Raw genomic sequence first — 21985 nt, forward strand, 5'->3', positions numbered from 1 at the left:
ATATTCACTTCTTAAAGTGAACCAAATGAACAGAAACTGTTAAATGTCAGAGTACAATACAGCTTATAAAGCCCAACAGACATCAGGAAACTGGTGCTGATTGGGCTCTTACATGTTTTCCTCTGGCTTAGGAAAGAGAATTGTAGTCAGCTTGCAATCTCCCTGACATTGTTCCTGATGGAAGCAGACAAAAAGTACCAATGAAACAGAAGGGCTGCAATTTAGTTAATTTATGCAAAACACAATCAGCATTCAAACTGGGAGTTACCAAGCAGAAATGTATTGATAGGAAAGCCAAAATACTCTCTGTGCATGAATTGTGAAATATTAAAAGAGGATTTCAAAGAGACTCCTGGAATTCACATAACTCTAGGCCAGAGGAGATTCAGCAGAGGGAATTTTGTCATGTCAAATTCATGAGGAGGGGCAGAGGGGCTGTGATTTAGTCCCCAGCACTCAGGCCATGCCTCTGTGTGCTGTAAACCAGCTCTGCTGTGGCACAAGAGCTTGGAGCAGTAAAGAAAAACAGAAGCAGCTTTTTCAGAAGGGTGATTAGCAGGGAGGGTGATGATGGCTGCTAAGGATTCATGGTAGGGAGAGGGAAGAGCAGTGAGAAGGTGGCAAAGGACTGAGAGAAATGGAACTGCAGATGAACTGGGACACACAATTCCAAAGGTGGTCTGTGCAGCAGAACCCAAGTCACATCCTTTCTCTGCCTCCACTTTCTGAATTTGCAGTGTTGCTGGGTTGTAACCACCAACTGTGTTCAAAGGCAAGCAGGAGCCAGCAGTGAGCTGTGCCTGAGGATCTGCTGACCAGTAAGGTTTTGGGAGGATGGTGGTTTGCAGAGAGGAGCCAAAAGTTATTAATTTCCTACTCTGCTTCCAGCAGCCTGTTTGGGTTGGTTTGATGCCTAAGCCAGGCTGCAATTGAGGTTTGTGCTTTGGTTTCCCTTTAAGTTCTAGTCCCCTGTACACTGTTTGCAGCATTTGCTTGACATGACTGTCTGGTGTGGGTTGCTGGTGTTTTTTTGGAATTCCTGTGTGTACAGGAGCTAATAAAGGAACTGTCAGCTCAGAAAGCACATAAATATGGTTCTAGTGGCTTGGGATAAGACATGCAGAGATCCCTTGGCCAAGCCTCTTCCATGGAATTTCTGATGCTATTTTAATTCATTTGGTTTCCAGTAGCTGAACAACCACTGGGGTCAAGCAGAAGTCAAGGTATAAAAATTCATGGCTATGAGCCCCCTTACCTATGAGCTGCCATATGCTAGAGGAATCATCCAGAGTTGTCTTGTGTCCCCTGATGAGTGTTTGTATGCATAATTCAAACGTGTTCATGTGTTTGAATTCCAGCTTTTATTGATTGAATTGGACTCTGATAATAAATAATATAAATAAATCAGAAGGAAGTTAAAGCACTGATGTGCTGGGGGGTTGGAATTAAAATGAGTGCAGTGACCTCAAGCAGAATGTAATTTCAAAAGTGCCTGAGATATGCTGATGACATAAAATAAGGCTGAGGAAGTTGGAGGGGCAGAGGAACAAAACAAACTCATTCAAAATGATTTGGATTTATCAGGATTACAGGCAGGTAAGTGGCTTATGCAGTTTATTGTAGGAAAGTGTGAGATAATGAGGCTAGGGACCAAAAGTAATCAGAGTGAGAGTCAGAGTGGTGTGGAATGTGGATCAGAGCTTGTGGCAGGGCAGGTGCAACACTTGTCCCTGGTGTCAGACACAGGAATCCTCTCATGCTGCTTTGGCAAAGCACAAACCTTCCAGAGATGTGCCTTCTACACAAAGAGAGGAGAATCCAGCTTTGGATGTTACAGCACACATGATCTGTTAATGAGCTCTCTAATAGTCCATTACACAGATTTCAGACCAGAAAAATTAAGAAATGCATTGTTTTGGGCTGATGAGCCCCCTGACAGCCACAGGAAAGCAAAGAGAAGTTGGTGAGTCCTTCCAGTTGGCCAATGTAGAGGTAGATTCTGTGGTTTTGAAAATTCTGGTTTTCTTTCCTTCTTTTTAGTCCTAATGTCTATTTTAAATTTTTAAAATGTTTCATTTATCCCCTAAATTGCAAGCTTTGCATTTTTCTCAGTTGTGGCCAAGCAACTTTTGAAACCATATCAAAGGCAGAAACAATAAAAGGAGAGCTCTGTGTTGAATTCTGTCAATGTCCTCACAGCTTTTATTGTTCTGATAGAATCCATATTAATTTTCTCTTGTTTAAAAGGGTTTCTCTAACTTGACCTATATCTCTAAATGTAGTTTTTGCACTTATTTTGCACTGAATAAATTAGTTATTTGAAAATATAATCTCCCTGTCTTACCTTTTAGTGCCCCAGTTTTAGATATATCCTGAAAGATTCCCAATGGTTAATAATTTCCAGTATGTTAATGCTTATCATTAAGGGCATATCAATAACACAGAGACTTCTCTTTTCCTTTGAGCCCTTTGTGCTGCATCCCATGAAATCTGGAAAACACAGCTTCAGTTTGCCACAGCTGAGTAAGACAGTGAGGAGCTACAGGGAAAACTTAATTGGGAAGGACAGAAGCTAAGGCAAGTCACAAATAATAACTTAATCTCCTAGCCTAATCCTTGTGTCATATCAGAATTAAATCAGGAGTGGTGAAAGAATCCTTGGGGAAGTAAAAGATGCACTTGAGACTTTTTCTTTTTGGATTATCTTTGTGGGTTTGTGGCCTCTGATTGACATGGTGTCCCTGCTTGGGACACTGGGAATGTGCTGGATGCCCTTTGAGATGAGCTCTCCCTCCAGCCAGATGTGAACCTTGCTGTGATTTTGATGTTGTTACAGTATTAAGGACAGAAGGATGTTCTGGTCTCTGTTGGTTCTCCATGGCAAAGGATCAGTGTTGGCTACAATCAGCAGCCTCAGAGTTGTGTTGTCAGCTTGTGCTGTTGTCACACACTTAGCTAATACCCTCCAGTAATTTTATTTCTTATTCACATGCACACTTAATGTCCTTAGTCATTAGACTGAAAAATGTTAACCTTGTCATAGTTAGTGACTGGAAGCAGAAAAGTCCATTTAATTCTCAGGGGACTGAATTCTAATTTTCTGCTTGTCAGAAAGTGGCATTTTACATATTTTTCTCTTTTTTTTCCCCCACCAGTTTAGTGCTAAATTTAAATGTGTGTGTCATAGGAATAGACCTTTAGTCAGTGCTAAACACCCCAAAAGCCTTGGCAGGGGTCCAGTGTGTGAGAGTCTTGACCAAGAGCTGCTGCTAAAGCTCATTTCAGGCACTGCAGAGAGCAGGGGGGTGAGAATGAAAAGTTGAGAGAGAAGAGGTCAGCACAGAGGGCACATTAACATTGCATGTCAGGATGCATTTCTTCCCCCAGCAAATATGGATGGATGAAAAGCAGCTCATCTGGAATAAAACATCCAATGAAGAAATAAATTATGTTAATCAAGCAGACTAGTACTAATATTTGTCATTAAGATGTGACATCTTTTAATTAATATCAAGAACTACTGTGAGCCTTTAAAAACCATACTGGTGGGAAGGGAAGTTGTCTGCAGATACTGAGTTCCCTGCTCTCTGAAAGAGAAGAGCTTGTCTTGAAAAATAGATGGCATTTATGGCAAGGAGTAATAATCCTCCCACAGATTACAGCTGTTCCCTGCATTGTTGTGCTGGTGGTCTTATCTCATCAGTGGATGTTTTATATGGTTCTTTTTTTATTTTTTGGATGCATTTCCATAAGGCTGTTCTGAGGAGGACATGGTGTACTGGGAGCTGGATGTATTTTGAGAAAGAGACACCACTACAAAGAACTCCAAGTTTAAATTGCAAAGATGGGTGAAGTAAAAATGAGGAATGGTTATTTTGCTTTTTACAGATGGGAGTTGAAGCAGGGGAGGTGACTGTTGTGGCCAAAGTCACCCTGGGAGTCTGTGGAATTGCATCCTGATCTTTGAAGTGCAGTTCCAGTATTTTACCATATATTGTCTTCTGTTCCCTTGCTGAATATGGATTTGATATGCACATGTCTAATGAGCCAAGCATGTTCTGCATATGTTTAGCCAAATTGTGACCTCAGGGACATGAGGGGAGCACTCTCTGGTCTGGTTAGGAGAGTTCCATGGCTGGGCTCATCCAAGGACTGCAAAGCAGTGGTGGCTTTATTTACTTTATGAAATTAAAGTCCTCCCAGTGCCTATTTGGTGTTTTAGCATCTGTGGGTTCTGGGCCTGGCAGGGCAGTGGCTGATTGTGTGACCTTTGTGCTGGCTGAGCACCAGATGCTGATTGATGATTAGTGTGCAACAAATTAATAAATCAATACCACAGACAAAAAACATCCATTACAGGGGCCTCTCAAATCTCTCCTCTGAGGGAGAAGGGAGACCTGCAGGCATTACATTCCTCACTGGACACAAATGCCTCTGGAGTCTGTGCTATCCTGACACCTTGCAGAAGGAATGTACACTTGAGATTAATTATATTCCATAGGTGGTTCAATATGTGCTGGAGAAAACGTGACATTTTTGGCTTAGTTTTGTTGTATGCAGATGTTCTTGCAGGGAAGGGTGAGTGGTCAGCACAGTCAAAGTGAGCTCAGGAGGAACAAGTCCCATGTGCTGCCTTCCTGTAAGGCCTTGGCATCCTGCCCTGAAGGGGTTTATCCACAGGGACTCAATTCAGACAACACCTTTGAAGTCTAAAGATAAGATCTCATTGCCCAAGCTCCCTCTGTAGCTTTGTGGAGAACAGGGATGCTGTGGTGTATCATTTAAAATCTGAAGTTGGACTGCAGTTCTGGATCATGACCAGAGTTTAAAAGTAATGCATGTGGTACATCAAACACTGCTGACCCCGAGCCTCTCTCAGCCAAAATCAGGAAACAAATTGAGTTACTGCCTTGTCATCATTAGGCTGTCAGAAGCATAAAAACTTCTGTTTTTCAGAAACAAAAATCATTTAAAGTTGGTGTGATATATTATGGGGTGCAGGTAATTAATGCCCTTGTAACAACCAAAGGGAGAATTCAGAGAAAATTCAGATGTGGTTTCTGAATCTGTACAAACACCTACAAATCCAGAATGGGACAGGGGAGTAAATGAATCCTTGATTGGCCTGACTGATTTTTCTGTTCTTCTTACATAAGAAGTGCATGTGTACTTCTGTGCTGTGCTTGGGGCATAATTTATGTATTGCAATAAATAACAAGTGTATGTGTGCATAATTAGAAGGGACAATAAAGAAAAGCAGTTGATGAAATTGAATTATGCATAATAAAGCTGTAATTTTTCAGGGAAGGCTGTAGTCATCAGGAGAGAAAGTGAAGCTTGTTTGTTTTATTCATGTTGTGAGAGACCTGGGATGAGACTACAGTCTTGTAAGACTTTGTATTTTTATGTCTCATTGTATTACCCCACAGGTTATGGGCAAGATTAGGTGAGCAAACCAACATTTTGGAACCTGAGGTGTAGGATAAACTCTGCAATCACTGTTCAGGAAGCTTACAAGATAATGCTGCCCAACAGAACCAGCTGGGTCCTGCCTGTCACTGCTGACAGGTAAGGATGGATTAGCAGTGACTCCAACAAGGCAAATGAAAGGAAAATGGAAAGCAGATTTAGGCAATTCTTTCTCCTTTGTGAGTCCTTGAAGTGTAGAATTCTGCATCTATGCATGCAGGACATTTTAATTGAGATTTGTTGAGTATGAAGGTGATACCCTCTCAAGTTAAACAGCTCTGGCCCAAGGTTGAAGGAATAAGGCTTGAGGTGTCCATTGCTTGTGGCTATCCCAGTAAAATGCTGATTTGCTCAGCACTCCTAATTTAAACAAATAGAAGGGCAAATTAACATTGTGAAAAACCTGCTTTGGTCAAATCTATGGCAAGAGCTTTTCTTATTTGCACATAAGTAACTGGAATTATTGTGGACACAGCTTCTGGGAGAACAGAAGAACCAGCAGTGCTCTTTGGAAACCAGGTTATTGTTCAGATTGCACTGCAATGTGTTCCCTTTACCTGGCACCTGGCTCAAGACTCCCAAAAACTGTAGGTTAAAGTGAATTTCCCTACTTTGAATATTCAGAGCCCCTCTTGTGGAGCAGAGTTCTCTGACCCAGCAGCACCACAGCCCCTGTGCAGAAGCAGCACAGCCAGCCTGACTTCTCAGGCCTTGGCCTTAAGCAGCAAGGGCTGTTTTGTTGGCAGAGAGCTCCCAACGTTGCCTGTGACTACAGTCAGAGAGGAAATGAGGTGGGGAGAAGATCTCCATGTCCAAGTGAACCCATAGACCCCAAAGACTGCAAACCCGTGGGGTTTGTTCATTAATCACTGCAGTGCCAGGGTGGAAGCTGTAATGCACGGGATGGGAGCAGAGAAATCACACAGCTTTCACTGAAACAAAGCACATCGCTGGGCTCTGGCAATAGCAGCATAATGGCTGTTTATTTTTTCCAGACAGGGACTGAAACTCACTGGGGTTTTTTTTTGGGCTCTTGCTTTGTGTTTGTTTCGCTCCAGCTTTTAAGGATGAGAATGTTGTGTCTGACGCGTGTCAGCGAGCAGAGGAGATTCACGAGCAGAGCTGGGCTCGTCTTGCTCCCCGGTGAGGAATAAAAGCATTGGCCGTCTCTCACTTCGGGAGGAGAGGAGGGGCTGCGGGGAGTGAGGAGGCATTGCCGGGGTGAGCCGGTGTCTCTCGGCAGCCTGAGGCAGCGGGGGAAAGCCGAGACACAAACGTGCGGGCGGGGCTGCGGGCGAGGCTGCGTGCGGGGTTTGGGATCTTCCGGGAAAGCAGTCAGGAAAAGGGACTGAATAAAGAGCCCTTTATCAAGGAAGCAGAGAAAATGGCCACTTCTACAGCCCTGTGTTGGAACTCTAAATGATGCTGTTGTTAGAGCTGTTTAAAACTTTGATTAACAAGAGTTGTGTCCACATTTAATCCCAGTCTGGTATCTGCAGGTCTGATCTTGCACCCAGGGAAGCTGCTGTCGGTGGAGCCACCAAACTGAAAATGTGCTGCTGGTGGGAAGATTCTTCATTCTGCTTCTTCTTTTCTGCTTTGAAGTCCACAAGATTATTTCAATATTTAGTGAATTTTTAGTTTATTTAACTTCTTGTGAAGCAGATGAAGCAGAGAGGGGGAAAATATGAGGGAAAGGGCTAAATTCAGAGTCACTTGGACCACAGGGTGTAAAGGTGTAATTTCCATTAATAAAAGCACATTGTATTGACCCATCACTTCCAAATTTCAGCCAGATCTCATATGTAACTGCAGAGTGCAGCTCACTTAGGACACATGATGTTAACAAAATTGGAATGTTTTAAAATTATTCCTCAATACCATTAGTCTTTTCCATGTATGACTGAGAAGTGTTTTGTTTGACTTCCAATCCAATCAGTTTCACAGCACAACAGTAACCATTTCCAGCACAGTTAAATTTATTCCAGTATGGTCCAGTGAAATGGTCTGACATGTTTTCAGCTAAATGACAATTTGATGGGATGTGAAAACCACAGGAGCCAGGAGGAAGGTAATAGTCTGTGAGTGGGCCTTATCTGTCTTGCTACAAGGGCACAGCTTCAAGGGGAGCAAAACACAACACAGTGAGGAACCTAAAGCAAGCAGGGCCTGGGCTGGGCTTCACAGGGGAGCAGAGTTTCTGCTCTGCTTGCCAGTGACTCTTTTAGATCCATGTTTGTCATTTTGCTACTTGGTACAGTGATTAAGGAACCAAAAAGAATCCTTCACTAAAGGAGGAAATGATGTGTGTGAATGGGGAGCCTTATGTCTCTGAAAAGAATAAAAATAAAATCTACATCCTCTGTTTTGTAAGGAAACAATCTCAGAACTGAAGTTACTGACAGAGCAGCCCACAGGATGAACTGGAAAGAGGAGTTTGATGCTCAGCTTAGGACTGCAGTGAGTGTCACTGGGATGTGACAGCTCATCACTGCAGAGATCTCGTGCAGAGCAGAGGTTTCTTCTCCAAGCACCCATTTAGGCACTGGATCACTTGTCTGTGCACAGGCTGTGGCTGCTTTTCACCTTGGCTCTTTCCAAATGTACAGCAACTCTTGTATGGTGATTGCAACCTCAGTAGTGCTACTCACTCAGAATCATCAGCAGCTATGATCTAATAAAAAAACCTTTATTCTCTGTAAAATGGATTTTAAATAAACAGCAGTCTTTTGACTCTGAGTCCTGGTAAAATGTCTTGTATTAATGAAATTATAAATAGCAAGTGCCAGTTCTGTGCCAGTTCTAACAGCACAGAAAAGAACACATTGCAAAGCAAAACACCAGGTTTTTGTCCCCTGGTTTTGTTGTTTGCTAAGTGAATGCTTGTGAAAAAGATAATTTTGATTTCATTGTTCTTCAACTTAAATACAGCTGCCATTTAAGGCTTTGCAGTTATTTCATCACACAGCCAGGAGAGCACCTGCAGGGACCATCCTTGGTGGCAGATGTGGGGCTGACCTGTTTGCACTCTGGCCCTGGTGACTGGGTAACATTTCTGTGTGTGCAGTTCTGAAAGACCAGCCACAGCTCCTTTGTAAAATGAATCTGTTAGCAAAGTCTGAAAAAACACTAAGGCCAGATGGCTTCAGCTTTCTGAAAAAATTTTGTCAACCAAGGAGTTGCTCTGCAGCTCCCTGTGCTCACCAGAAGCTTTGCAAAAGACAAATGAAATTTTGGTTGGAGCATCAAAGACCTCTAAATACACTTAGATCTTGTTCTCATATTTTGGTTCTGCTCTGACTTGCACACAAACACAGGTCTAACACTTTCATACAGAATTAAAATAGTTGAGACTTTTGTTGCACTTTTGATTTATTTTTGTTTTGAAGCATTTTCTGATGTGTGCAGATTTTACTAACACTGTCCTGACCTTGGAGACGTGTGATATTTTACAGTGTGCAGTGGCATTTATGTATCCAACCTGGCTCCAATAAATAGGTTAATTTCCACAAATTAAAGGCCAGGTTTCAAGCATAACAAGGTGATACAATAATTCTGTAATGACCTTTAGGATTCACAGCTGGGCAGTCCTTTGTCAGCTGCAAATCCACAACTTCTACACATTTTCTTTTCATGTAAAATGTGAGAAGTGTTGGGAAAAAAATAGGTTTATAATTCCACATAACACCAAAACCCTGAAAACATGGGACAGATTTATGGTAAGTTACTTAAATTTTTAGATTATATTCCCTGTGCATCCCAAATTACTCTCTATCAAAGTATTTCCTGAAGTAAAGGTACCTTGTAGGACAGAATGTACAATACAAAATCCTTACTGTCAGGACAGAGTTAATGTTCAGACATTGAAATAAGAGTCAGGAATGTCCAACTGTAGATGCTGGACAAAGAATTTATTTTGGTTTTCAAATCAAACCATGGCTGATCTGGATTTGGATTTCACTTCATACAAACTGGGTATTTGGTGCCAGCTTTGATTCTTTAATAGAACTCTTCAAAAGCCAGCAAAATTCCCCTTTTGTCTGGCCTAAATTAATGCAATTTAATTGCTACTAAATGACAGATTAATCATTATTATATCTGTTTATATAAACCAGACAAGAGTAAGATCTTGTGACCTTAAAATAAACTGAAGAACCACATACCACATGATTAAAATAATCAAGAGACACAAACCTGGCAATGAGAAGAAAGCACACTGAATTTAAATATTGTTCTTACAATTATCCTGGTTGTCCAAAGAACAGTGTACACAGGTTATGGTTAGTAGCTAAACTGCAATTTAACTTCAATTTCCAGAGTCTGATTCCAAGTTATTCTTTACACTGGTTTTAAGTAAAGTGTCTGAAGTTACTTCTGCTATGTGTTCTCTTTCTTGGGTAATCTTTCCAAAGGATATGACTCACTTCTCCATTATTTGTAAAGAATATGGAAAAAAGTAAAATATTATTATTTTGTGGGCATTTGGAAATGGATGTAAAAAAAGAAAAAGGTGGGATGTTGATCACTGTGAGTCATTTCTTGGGAAGAAGGGAAGAACAAACACTGGCTGCTGCCTTACTGCTGTGAAAGCCAAGGACTTAGTGCTGACTCAAGCAGTAGATATGGATGGCTGCAGAACACAAAAGAGATCTTGCAGCAGGGTTAAAGAGCAAAACCTTTCCCCTTTAAGTGATAAGGAGTTAGAGGCAGCTGCCTGTGTTGTTTTCTTGGAGGCTCTTTTTTGTTTAAACCTGTTGGTTTGAACACCTTGGCCAGTTAGAAATCCATCATGCAAACAGCTGCAGCTCAGTGAGTCCTTCTGAGCTTCCAGAAATCCTGGCAAATCTTCAGGGGGGCTCTGAGCATTTCTCCCTGGTTGGTGCAAATTCCACTGAAGTAATAGAAATCCTTTGTAACCCATTAGCATACTGATCAACTGATGGAAAAACTCTGTTTTCATACTAGAACTGATTTTTCAAAGTGACAATTATAAAAATTTGCACTGTCATTGCAACTTCCAATGAATGTTTTTAAATTATAGTCTTATTAGTGCTAATAAAACTAGTACATGCTCTGTGATCTTCATTTGAGTTTATTTATTGTTATTTCTAACTTGTAAGCAGAAGCTCTGAAGCAGCTTTGATGCCATAGATTCAATTAAGTAAAATGAAAATTTTCACACTGTACCAAAATAATTGTGGATTTTTACATAAATAGCAGAAATGATCAACAGTCCAACAGTCCACTACTGGATATTTCCTTAGGAATGCAGATGGATCTTTGTGCCTCTTTATTTCATAATGTCACTCAGAGAGCTCATATGGTCACTTGTTACTGCAGGCAGCTCCTTTGCAGCTTTGGAATTGGAAATCGTGTTCGAGTGACAGTGCTGGAACACCTGATCTCCAGCCAATAAATCCCTGGGTAGTTTGAGGCACTGGAGGAGATGGAAGCACCTAAAATCAAAATAACATGTACAACTGAATGATTAAAAGGTTTTTGGTTGAAGTTTCTGTCATGCAGCATTGTCTTTTGTGCTGTAGTGTTCTAAAACCAACAATAAAGTCATTGTTTAGTAGTGTATGTTGAAATTATTTTCTTTTTTTTAAAGTTTGTTTCAATACTAAGTGCTTTAATTGCTTAACATTATTTAAAATTTTTAAAAATTGCTACTATGTATGAAAAAAGCTCAAGCTGAAGATAATCATCATAATCTTTAATTAACTTCTGTAAACAGGAGAAACAGTGTTCTCTCCTTGCTGTAATATATTTGGTAGCAATGCAGCTATGGAACAATAATTTTAAATCCAAATTCCAAAGACATTACTGACCAAGCTGACTTTTACATCAAGAACTACTTATTCATTCTACCTTCCTCCTACTTTAAAAGATGGGTGAGCAGCAAGTTAATCTGCAACTAATCTAGCTAAAAAAGAAACAAAACAAAACCCAACAGACTCTGTTCAGTGACTGCTGTGCTTGCTTTGGCTGAATCATCTCAGTTGGGCACGTTCTATCATTTCAGCATCTGGGGACTTAGCAGAGAAATACACAGCAAGAGAACAATGTTTCAGTTCTCCTGCCAGAGTTGCTTCACTTTGTTCTTTAGCCAAGATTAGAAAATGTTTATGATATTTAGGTGGAGCAGTTCCTCAGAAAAGATAATTTTTATGGCCAAAAGTGCCACCCACTGAGCAGGATAATGAAGGAAATCATGTCCCACTTTTGGTCTGGGGGAAGGGACTATGCAGAAGCTTTTATTAGTCTAACCTAGAGAGAACAGATTTGACTGTTATCACAAGGTAAATGTGCAGAAAGGCAGCTCTGAAAAGGATGTATGAAACTTCACTCTGAATATGTAAAAGGTGACCTAAATCACAGCTAACCCTTCTCTTCCTCCCAGTTCTGAGGTGAAATGGAAACTCTGTTCCAATGTGCACCAGGCTCTGCACGCTGGTGGAGCAGCTGGTAAGTGCAGGATTATTAATGCAACACCCTGGTGGGACTGGGACTCAACTGCACTGAGACTGGAGGTTGGGACAAAACTAAAAAAACAAGAAGCAGTAATGACAGAAATTATGCCATTTCATTTCTTTACCACTCTCAGCCCTAGCTCTTAATTTTTAATTTAATCTCAGTAAAAGCTTTTACTACTTCCTTACCTTATCTCCCCACCCTTGGAATCCTCTGAAAGAAAGCTAATTCAACAAGTAAGAATTTCCAACCTCCTTTATTTCCCTGATCTTCCCTAAGTGGACTAACCTTCCTTTTTGTTGGCATATTCTGCTTCCCCTTTTGTGAGTATGTTCCTCTCCCAATGTCACTGTGGAGTCACCCAGTTCATTGGTGATCCATATTTGCAAATTAAACCATCAGTCACATTCTACTCTCCAGCTGTTTGACAGCTTTAAGACTCTGAATGTACATATAAATCATACCAAACAAAGTAATTATGACTTGGTTTATTAGAACTGGCTTCTTATTAATTTTTGGTATAAAGAGGACAGTGGTACTGTCTCTGCCAAAAAACCAGATTCTTAAAGGTAGAAAAATTACCAAATAACCAAAGGGCAATTCCTTGTCTTAAACAAATGCTTTTAATACATTGTTTGTCTTGCAAATGCAGTTTACTTTGACCTTTAGTTAAAGACCCCCCTCTATAGACAAGTGTTTTTCAGAGCTTGTGTGGTTTCTTAAGACAGATGTGGCTGTATTGCAATTTTAAAATCTAATTTTCTAACCTTAATGTATTTGTCTATAGGTGTCACAGGTCGAATCTGCAGGTGATCTGGAAGCTGAAGCTTGGGCTTTGCATCTTCTTTCTTTTCATCTCCAATCAACTAAAACCAAAACATATTTAAAAACTGAACTCTTTATCTTTTGAAATATACTGTAATAGGTGATATCCACACCATTCCCCTCATTGTTGCATATGAGCTTCCTGTTCTGTCCACCTCAAGCAGGATTATTTATTTCAGTGCTTTGGAAATGACTGGATTTTTTTGTTTGTTTGTTTCAGAAGACATGCAAACTACATTTATAACTATGCAGGGGCTGCATCAACCCTGTTCTTTAGCAATGAAATACTGGGATTCCAAATGTAACATCATGTGCTACTGTATTCTAATATCTATCTAATATCTATCACTGAGAAGAGACATCATTCCAAATATTTTCATTTGTTGTAGATTCCCCCACTGACAATTTAATTAGCTGGAACCTTTTCCCCTAGATTTTTAAAATACCATATGGAGAGACAAAGGGGAAATATTTTCCTGTCAGTACCAGTACATCTATTACTTGTTAGCACTACTAGGAGTCATGTTTCTCAAGACATACATATCAGGATATGCACAGCAAATAAATTACCACTTGATGTATTTTATTCTGAAGAAAATGGAGTATTTGAATCATTTCAAAAGTAATGCAGTTTCTACCTTGGATGCCAGTGTAGTAAAGCATATTCACTACATTTCTAGTCTTCTGTGCTCTCAGCATTTTGTGTCCAGATAAATCTGTGCACATGTAGATTTCATGCATTGCTTTTATTATAAACCATATTATATACCATTCAATTTTACCTCCTCAAGTGGCATTTTCAAAAATCCCCATTTCTCAGCCCATCTTTTAGCAGCATCTTGTTCCTTTTCAATTTGATCTTTCCTGAAACCAACAGACAAATATTTAAGATTACTTTGAAAATTTTCATTTAAAAAAAAAAAACCCAACATGCCAACCCAACTACTGACGTTACAAAGCACAGCACTTCAGCAGGAATCTAAATTTCCATCTCAAAACAGCAAGTTTATGCACAAATTATCATTGATTCAGAGCTAGTGGGAAAATACTTTCCAGAGGTTTGAAACAGTGAACGAATGAACAGTGAAGCGTGTGAACGCACTGCTTTTAAATGTTTTAAGAGGCGGAGGAGGTTGAAAAGCAAGCAGCAATGTCCTTTCAAATATATTCATGTACCGAGATGGCCCCGACCCCTCACCAGCGGGGAAGGAGCCAAGCCCTGACTCTTTTACCAAGGCTCTTTAATCACACACGGGAGTGTTTCAGGGCGGAGGGGAAGGTGGCCGGGAGCGGCTCTGCGGAGCCCCGGCTTTACCAGCACTTGTCCTGCGCCACGGGATCCATGGCCGGGCCCGCGGCGCCTCAGCCGCGCTGGAACCGCCCGCGGCCGCTCGGGCGTTGCGGGGCAACGGCGGCGGGAAGGGCCGGAGCTCATGTGGGGGGCACGGGGCGGAGGGAAGAACGTGTTTTGTAAAGTGTTGGAAGTGCTCACACACTCCCTGAGGGGAAGGATCCCCTTCGCTCGTCCTTGGGAAGCTTTCTGGATGTCTCAGGGAAAAAAGGAAAAAAAATCCCCGTTCCTGCATTCCTGAGGCCCCTCAGGCACGCACAAGATGGCGGCAGAGGGAACTTGTGTGGGCGGGCCCAAGATAATGGGAGGAGCGGGTAATAATTAATTAGTGTAATAAAATGTTGGGAAGTGCTCACACATTCCCTGAGGGGAAAGATCCCCTTCTCTCGTCCTTGGGAAGCTCTCCGGTGGCACCACAGCCATGTCTCAGGGGAAAAAAAGCAAAAAAGTTCCCCCTGCCTGCTTTCCTGAGGCCCCTCAGGCAAACACAAGATGGCGGAAGGGGCGGGAACTCATGTGGGCGGGCCCAAGATAATTGAGGGGCGGGTAATAATTAAATATGTAATAAAATATTGGGGTGTGATCACACATTCTCTGAGGGGAAGGATTCCTTTCTCTGTTGATCTTTGAGTGCTATGGTGGCCCCACAATCTGAGGCGTAAAAAGCAAAAAATTCCCAGTCCCTGCTTTCTTGAGGCCCCTCAGGAGGCCTGGGGAAGTGCTTGGTAAATTGTTTTTGTGTGTGCCTTTAAATTAAGGAAAACACCTCTGGATTAAAGTGGCGGAAAATTTCTTTTTTAACCAGCTATCCTATTCCAGGTTCCTCTTGCTACACACCAAAATTGTTTTTTGATAAATTCACTGGGAAACAACTCCCATCCTGTGATACAGTGTCTGATGTCTTTTTCTGATAAATGTCCTTTACAGGCTACATGCCTTTGACAGAAGTTCTGAGAAAGACCTCAACATACTTTATGGCTTCTATGTGAGAACCCAGAATATATTTACAAGTTGTAAAGGGTTCATTGTGTTCCAATATATTAATATTTTTGGCTCTACATTAATTTCTTGATAATTTTATTTTCTTGCACTTGCCGGATAAAATATTTCAACAACCAGTGAGCCAGCTGGCTCTTTGCCCTGTGGGTTTAAATGGTTCCCTGACCTCTTTCGTGTTGTCTGGAAATTGACTTGTGTAAACACCCTGGAAATAGTTAATGGGACTCTTACACCACTGGGCACTTATTATCCTTATTAGAAAATAAATGCAGAAAGGTTCTGGCTTCATCTGAGTGCTTTATAGGCAGTGTGTTTGAATGTTTAATTATTAGACTTTAAAAAAAAAAATCCAAAAGGCCTTAAATATTTTAGAAGACTATATATATTTATTAGTCATTTTAGAGGTACTAAGAACCTCTGTTTGAGTAAGAGGAGAATAAAAACACCTTCTGTAGTTCTAAAATTGCAATTAATACTGCTCTTCTGGGCTCTGAAAATCATTAAAGTATCAACAAATGGAGTATTTCACTTACATACCATTTCTTGATTCTCTAATTGATAATTAGGCTCACAATTAAATCAGCTGGGTCTCCTATCACACCCATAAATGCTTACTCATTGTCCTACTTAATTAACTCCTGCTGCTTTGTCACATTTATCTCAGGAGTCTTCTTATTGCTTTGATGCTTTCCATGAAAATGGTAATTTGTTAATGAAACAATCAAATCCGTAGTTTACTGTCAGGGTTTAAACTGCACCAGCATTTGTCAAGAGAGATCAAACTTCTTATACTAACACTGTGGAAATAGAACTTTATCTTGCTTGAGTCTTTTGCACTTATTTCTCAGATGAGGAAATGTAGTAAATGAGTAGCTAGTAGTAGGTCTTATTAGATTCTTATGAGCACAGGGCAATATTAGAATTGCACTATGAGTAAGAAGTGAAATAGGATTTTAATGAGCTAATAACGATACTGAATGAGAGGAACACAGGTCTGTTGAGATTCCAGAGTTTTCTGCAGAAAGTCTGGATCTTGTAGCTGCATACAACAGCATTTGTCATGATGTGACCAGGGCTGAAGTAGATCCTACATCATTCAGTTTACCATCTTGAAATAGAATCAAGTTTCAATACTTGGTGCTTTTAAGATGGATAAATTCTATTTGGATGTAGCCATAAATGCTGAAATTACAATTCTTCCTGTTGTCTTCTGATTAGGAATTACCCAGTTATTCAGCTGTTCACTGTTGAACAAGAACTCACTACTGTTCTTCAAGAATTTCCAACTTGTCCAAAACTTGAGAGTTGCAGATTAGCATCTGGAGCCTGAGAAACCTTTCACCTGTGCCAGGTATTGCTCCACCCCTGGGGAAGCAGTTTGGGTTTTTTACAGCCCCTGTACTCCCTTTTCTCAGTCAAAAGAAGTTCCTGAGGTGCTGTATTCTGGGTACTGACTGACAGGGATTAAAACTAACTGAGTAGAAAATGAGATGCTTTAACCCAAATACATTTTTTTGAGTAGGTGTACAAATGTTTCCAGCAGCACATGATGGGGCAATGCACGAGGGCTTGGAGGAGGGCAGTGCTGGGTGCTAGGTCCAGGTTTTTCCAATCTTTTAGGATGGTGTGTTGGCACAAACACAGGTGTTACTGCTCTGTGAAATAAGTCAGGGAAACAAATAGGCTTTAGTAGGCTCTGCAGAAAGTCAGCTCACTGTTTTAATCACTTTCACAGAACAGCTCCACGAGCAGTTGTGCTTCTGCATGGAGGCAGCAGACAGGATGGAGACAGGAAAAGGTGATGTGAGCTGAAATGAGCAACCCAGGGTAGGTGGATATCTTAAACCTCTACTGCAGAAAACTGTATAATGCAATTTTGGCTTTGTTAATGTTTGCATTCTTGAAAATCTGATTCAAGTTTTGGTTTTCTGGAAATATCAGGTGTCTACCCTGATACAAGAATGTTAAGGCTTTGTATATTGCTTGTTTATGGAGAAAAGTATCCAGATGAGTACACAAAAGCTTTCTGTGTCACAGTCTGAAATTACTTGAAGAAAACAAGCCTGTTCTCTTTTGAGTTCTATGTAAGGATTTGTGAGTGGTGTTTACAAGCATTTCCACTCCCATGGACTGTGCTGAGATTTAAGCCTACGTGATACTCGGATTCAAGTGCTAAAGAATTGTTGCTAAATCAACCTTTGTGTTGTGTATCTGTTTTCTGAACGCTTGTGATGCAAACTGCAGCAGTCTGGTGTAACAGAAACTGGTTTTCTTGTGGAGATGATAGTTACACAGAGGAATTCTTCCTTCTTGGGAGCAGCTCCAGCACAAGGGGCTGTGCAGCTTCTCTAGCACAGGCTCTTGCTGGAGAGATGTTTATAGATGCTGTTTTCAGAGTGGAAATTCAGAGCAGTGTCACAGGTGTGCTGTGAGCAGCACATGCTCTCAATTTGGGCAATTACTCCAGAGCTCTGTTGCTAAACCAGTATGTGCCCAGTAAGCCCCAAACATTCCTGTGGTGCTATGGCTTTTGCTGGATGTCTGGCAGCTCTGTGGAGGCAGCTGGCAGTGCTCTGACTGGGCTGTTTGGCTGGAAAAGTGGAACAAATGGAACAAATGCCCTCCACTGGTGGCTGAGAGCAGCAGGGAGGGAGGGGGAATGAAGATGTCCCTAAGGAAACTCACAGTGGGGTATGAGCACCACACACCCAGAAGTGCCATCTTCACATCTAAAATTTGAAGAGCATCTTCATTATTTTCTTTCAGCTGCACTAGTCTGTGGTGTCTTCTCCTCATCAGCGTTGTCAGAACCTCTGAAAGTGTAGCTCCCTGCTGAGGTGTTTATATATCCATTTATATATCCATGTGTATCTGTGTTTAGGCTTTTGCATTGAAAATATTTACCAAAAGATATTAGTTAGTACTGGCAGTTTTGTGTTTGCTGCTCCATTTTGCAATGTGAGGTGTGGAAATCTAAAAGAGGAGGGTTTGAGCATAACTTCGTTGTCTTTTTGTAATGTTTTTACATAATATTTCGGATGTAGGCAGCCTGAGACTGCCTTGTTATGATTACAGTGATTTAAGTAATGAAGTCCCTTTACACAGACTGGTTTCATTTTAAAAAAAACCCTGCTAAAGTCTATCACATCAAGAACATGTTAATTGGAGTTCCTGAATTTCCATTTATGAACGTCATCCAACAGCCTGGTTAGAATCATTATATGTTGTGGCAAAATTTAGAGCTCTCATCTTATTGTGGCTGTAATTATCCAGTGGCTTTTGAAACAGTGAGGGCATGTTTGTTTTCCCAGTGATAATATGTTCCTTTTTTACCCATAAAATGGCACTTAAAGCTACAGCTTTATGCAGATTTCTGTGCTTGAAAAATTCAATAATTCCTGGAATTTTATTTGGTTTTGATCAGATTTGTTCCTTTTTATTCAAACTAAAGATTTACATGAGAGACTGCTTTACACTAAACCTGATAGATGCAGTTATTTCTGTTGTACTTGGTGGAAGAAGTATGCATACTCTCCAAACAAAATTATTTGTTTTATGAACATGGAGAGCTTTGTCACTTTCAAACTGGGGAAGGTGAGTCCCAGGCATCGTTTCAGAGCACAGCTCCCCAGCTCTCCTTGCAGAGAGCTTGCAGAATGCTGCCCTGATGCAGTTTTAAAGAATACAGCCACCACTTGTAGCCACTGGAAAAATTTCTTGTGGATTCCGGTCTGCAACACTTAACAGAACTCTCCTGCTAGTATGAGAACTACCTATGCACTATATGAATTAAAGATGAGGGAGAAAGACACAATTTTAAATTTTGTTGCATTGTATAAACTGAAATCAAGCTCTTCATGGTCTTTGGAAGTATTTTTTTGTTTCAATACAGCTCATGTTTCAAATCAGAAAGTGTTTCCTTTTTTCCTTTTGCCTAAAAGGCAGGAGGTCTGGGACATTTTAATAGCTTTCATAGCCTATTCTGCAAATATATTATTGCTGCACAATAGTTTCTTTGCATGAGAATTGCTTAAATGATTCAAAATGGATTGAAAAATATATTTCAAGTTTTAATTTTATGCACAGAACATTAATGAGCAGTGCCCCTTAGAGACTTGCTGTCAGTTTAACATATTCACAATAATCTCAACACAGATGTTATTCCATCGAAATCCTTTTAGAGAGAAGAAACTAGTAATTTTTCCTTAGAGAATGTCAGAAAATATGTTATTGTTGAAAATTGCATTTTGATCCCAGAATGCTGTGTAAAAAATCATTGCTAGGAAGAATAAGTAGCACATTGTTTCTGAGGTAAAATGCATGTGAAACTTTCTTGAGCCTCCTGTAAATTTTAAAACAAGTGAATGTTCTGTTAATCTCATGCAATTTTGCTTCCCTTGAGGGTGATTGCAGGCAGTGATGGGATATCAGCATCTAATTGTATTCTAATTCAGGAGAGTATTTGTTATAAGTTCAGATTTCTCTATTTGTAGCCATCACATGATGAAGTCATTGTCTCTTTTGGATACATTTCCCTCTGCATTCTCTGAGTGTATAAATTAAAATACTTGCTAGAGAGAAAGTACATACTTGGAATGACAGTTTTTGTTGGAAAATGCTCTAAGTACCCTTCTGTTTTGTGTTCTGTGATATGCCTATGTTTTCTCTTTTCTCTTTGGTGCACTCATGTTGTACTCTGCTTGCTTGATCTTGCCTGAGAACAGCTCTGAAATTATGCTAGTGCTATAAAAATGAGAAGATTGTCAATATTATGTTGCTCAGTATTGGAGGTAAAATTTTCTGTTTGATTTAATCTTAAGTGAGGTTGATCTCCAGGGGAGAAGCTCCAGCCAGTTCCCTGGATAGACCCCAGCCATATGGGAGTGGTGCGTAGGTAATGTGCAAGAGGACATTTGGGGAAGTGTTGGATGACTCAAAGCAATGGTTCTGCAATTTTCCCAGGTTCTAAGAACACTTCTAGGACTGCATAAGTAAAAGAATCATAGTTGGGAGTGGAATACAGAGTGCACCATCAGTTCTGTGCAGAAAGAGCTGATTGGAATAAATCCCATCAGGTTTTTCAGAAGTTGTTTGGAAGAGGAGGAGGGTGAAACATGAAGGTGCAGTTCACCCATGACCAAAAGCAGGAGAATTGCCAATTCCAGTCAAAGAAATGTTTCAATCTCTTCTTGGGAAAGAAGCAGCTCCTACAGCCCTTAGTGGGTACTTTGACAGAAGGAAAGGTTCCAGTTATGCAACACACCAAGTGGGATCTCTGTTTCAAGTCTGTTTTGTGAGCCCTGATGCACAGAATGGCAGGGATCATGACTTGGTGAAACTTCAGGATACTTCAATGAAACATCCTTTATGAAAATGTATTTATTTTGCAAAAGTAGATATCTTTATCTCTACTAGCTTTTAATTTCTCGACTGTGCCCTTAAGAACAGTGCAGAGAAAATCTGTTTAGATGATGATAGAAAATAGCTTCAAAACTGTAAGCAAACACAAAAAAGATGAAATTTCCAAACATTTACTTTAAATAGGATACATTTTACTTGAAGTAACGAGCCTGGAGAAGGAAATTCCATTCTGTTGTATTCTACAAAGAGAAAGAAATGCATTCAGCAGCAATCTGTTGTTTTAATAGCAGCTATGGGAGGTCTTGGGATTTAAATTATTCACATTGTCATACTCGTGTCTAGGTTCATCCTATTTTATACTTAGTTGCACTGAAAATGCTCAATTTTTAGATGTATGCACTACAGGTAATGTTGCCATAGTGAAAATGGTTGTACAGTGCTGTAGTAGAAAAAAGCATAAATCTATTTTCCAATATCAGTAGTATTGATATTGGGAAAATATAGGATGTTAGTATTAAATTTAGATTAGGGTCTTGTTGTTTTCTTTATCCTGAGGTAAAAATATATTTTTATCATAGATTTGAAAAAAAAAAAAAAAGTATTTTATTTTTTATTTTATTATTAATTTCTACATTCGAGGTTGGGTAGCTTTATTTGATCAGATTTGCTGCTCCTTATGTAAACTGTGCCTTTAAAATTAACCTGAACAGGTTCATTGCTGTAAGGAAAATAAATGTTTAAATAGGTGGTATAACATGATGTATGCAATAAAAAGGTAAATGATTAAATACCTTAATGTATCTATAGACCTTGGTTTAATAGTGCTTTGACTAATCTGGATTATGACATATAATTTGACATATACACATCCCAATTCAATCAAAACCTCTTTCAGTAGCATCTTAAATAGTACCCACTCATGCAGACTTTCACATTAAAGTAATTATTGGGGGTGGAGTTGTGAGAACAGAAAGAAAGTTTACTCTTCCTCTTTATAGTGAAAACAAATGTGTTTTTCTCCAGAATCTGCCAAGCCTGTGTTTTAATGATTTAACAGATGGAGTTGGCACATGTGAACCTGGAAGATGCATCTGTCTGATTTTTCCAGTCTGAGGATTTTTTAACTGCATTAATGGCACAGACAATGGTAAAATATCACCTCCCCAGGCTGCTTTGCTCTCCTAACACATAATGTCTTTTAAGGAAAAAAAAAGTGATAGGAGACTGGGGTGAGCAAAAGGCCAGAGAAATGGGGATTTGAAAAGTTTAATATTTTCTGTCTTCACTGCATTAAGCTTTTAAGCCTTTCACTTTGAATTTCATGTGTATATGGTGTGGAAACAGAAATTCTACCCAGGCAACAATTACGTGTGATCTCAGGATTCTGTTAATTAATGGCTTTAAATAAGCACCATTTAAATAAGGACACCAATATCCACAGTGCTTTGTCCTTTGTGATTGAAATTGAGTGTTGCTTTTCCAATTTGGTAATTTTAGTGTTTTGGG

The 21985-nt window shown here is 40.0% G+C and overlaps 1 protein-coding gene and 2 long non-coding RNA genes across 4 annotated transcripts in view; 2 read left to right on the forward strand and 1 right to left on the reverse strand.

The window, feature by feature from the left end:
• The first annotated feature begins 5435 nt into the window (after positions 1-5435).
• On the forward strand, positions 5436-7069 carry LOC306809740. Its single transcript, XR_013776301.1, has 3 exons — positions 5436-5568; positions 6528-6612; positions 6969-7069. It is a non-coding gene; the product is annotated as an uncharacterized lncRNA (long non-coding RNA).
• A 3655-nt stretch (positions 7070-10724) lies between these two features.
• Positions 10725-14532, reverse strand: CIMIP1 (ciliary microtubule inner protein 1). Its single transcript, XM_079321521.1, has 4 exons — positions 14476-14532; positions 13551-13632; positions 12711-12809; positions 10725-10925 (listed from the first exon to the last, which is right to left on the reverse strand). The coding sequence occupies exons 2-4, from the start codon at positions 13563-13565 to the stop codon at positions 10794-10796; spliced, it is 246 nt and encodes an 81-aa protein (XP_079177647.1). The 5' UTR covers positions 13566-13632; positions 14476-14532; the 3' UTR covers positions 10725-10793.
• A 1889-nt stretch (positions 14533-16421) lies between these two features.
• The window catches only part of LOC306809702, a 214660-nt gene continuing 209096 nt past the window's right edge, over positions 16422-21985 (forward strand). For both annotated transcript variants that reach the window (XR_013776293.1, XR_013776294.1), the window contains exons 1-2: positions 16422-16469; positions 16854-16945. This is a non-coding gene — a long non-coding RNA (uncharacterized lncRNA). The remainder of the gene's footprint in view (positions 16470-16853; positions 16946-21985) is intronic.

The sequence above is a fragment of the Erithacus rubecula genome, assembly GCF_903797595.1.
Source record: "Erithacus rubecula genome assembly, chromosome: 18".
NCBI lineage: Eukaryota > Metazoa > Chordata > Aves > Passeriformes > Muscicapidae > Erithacus > Erithacus rubecula.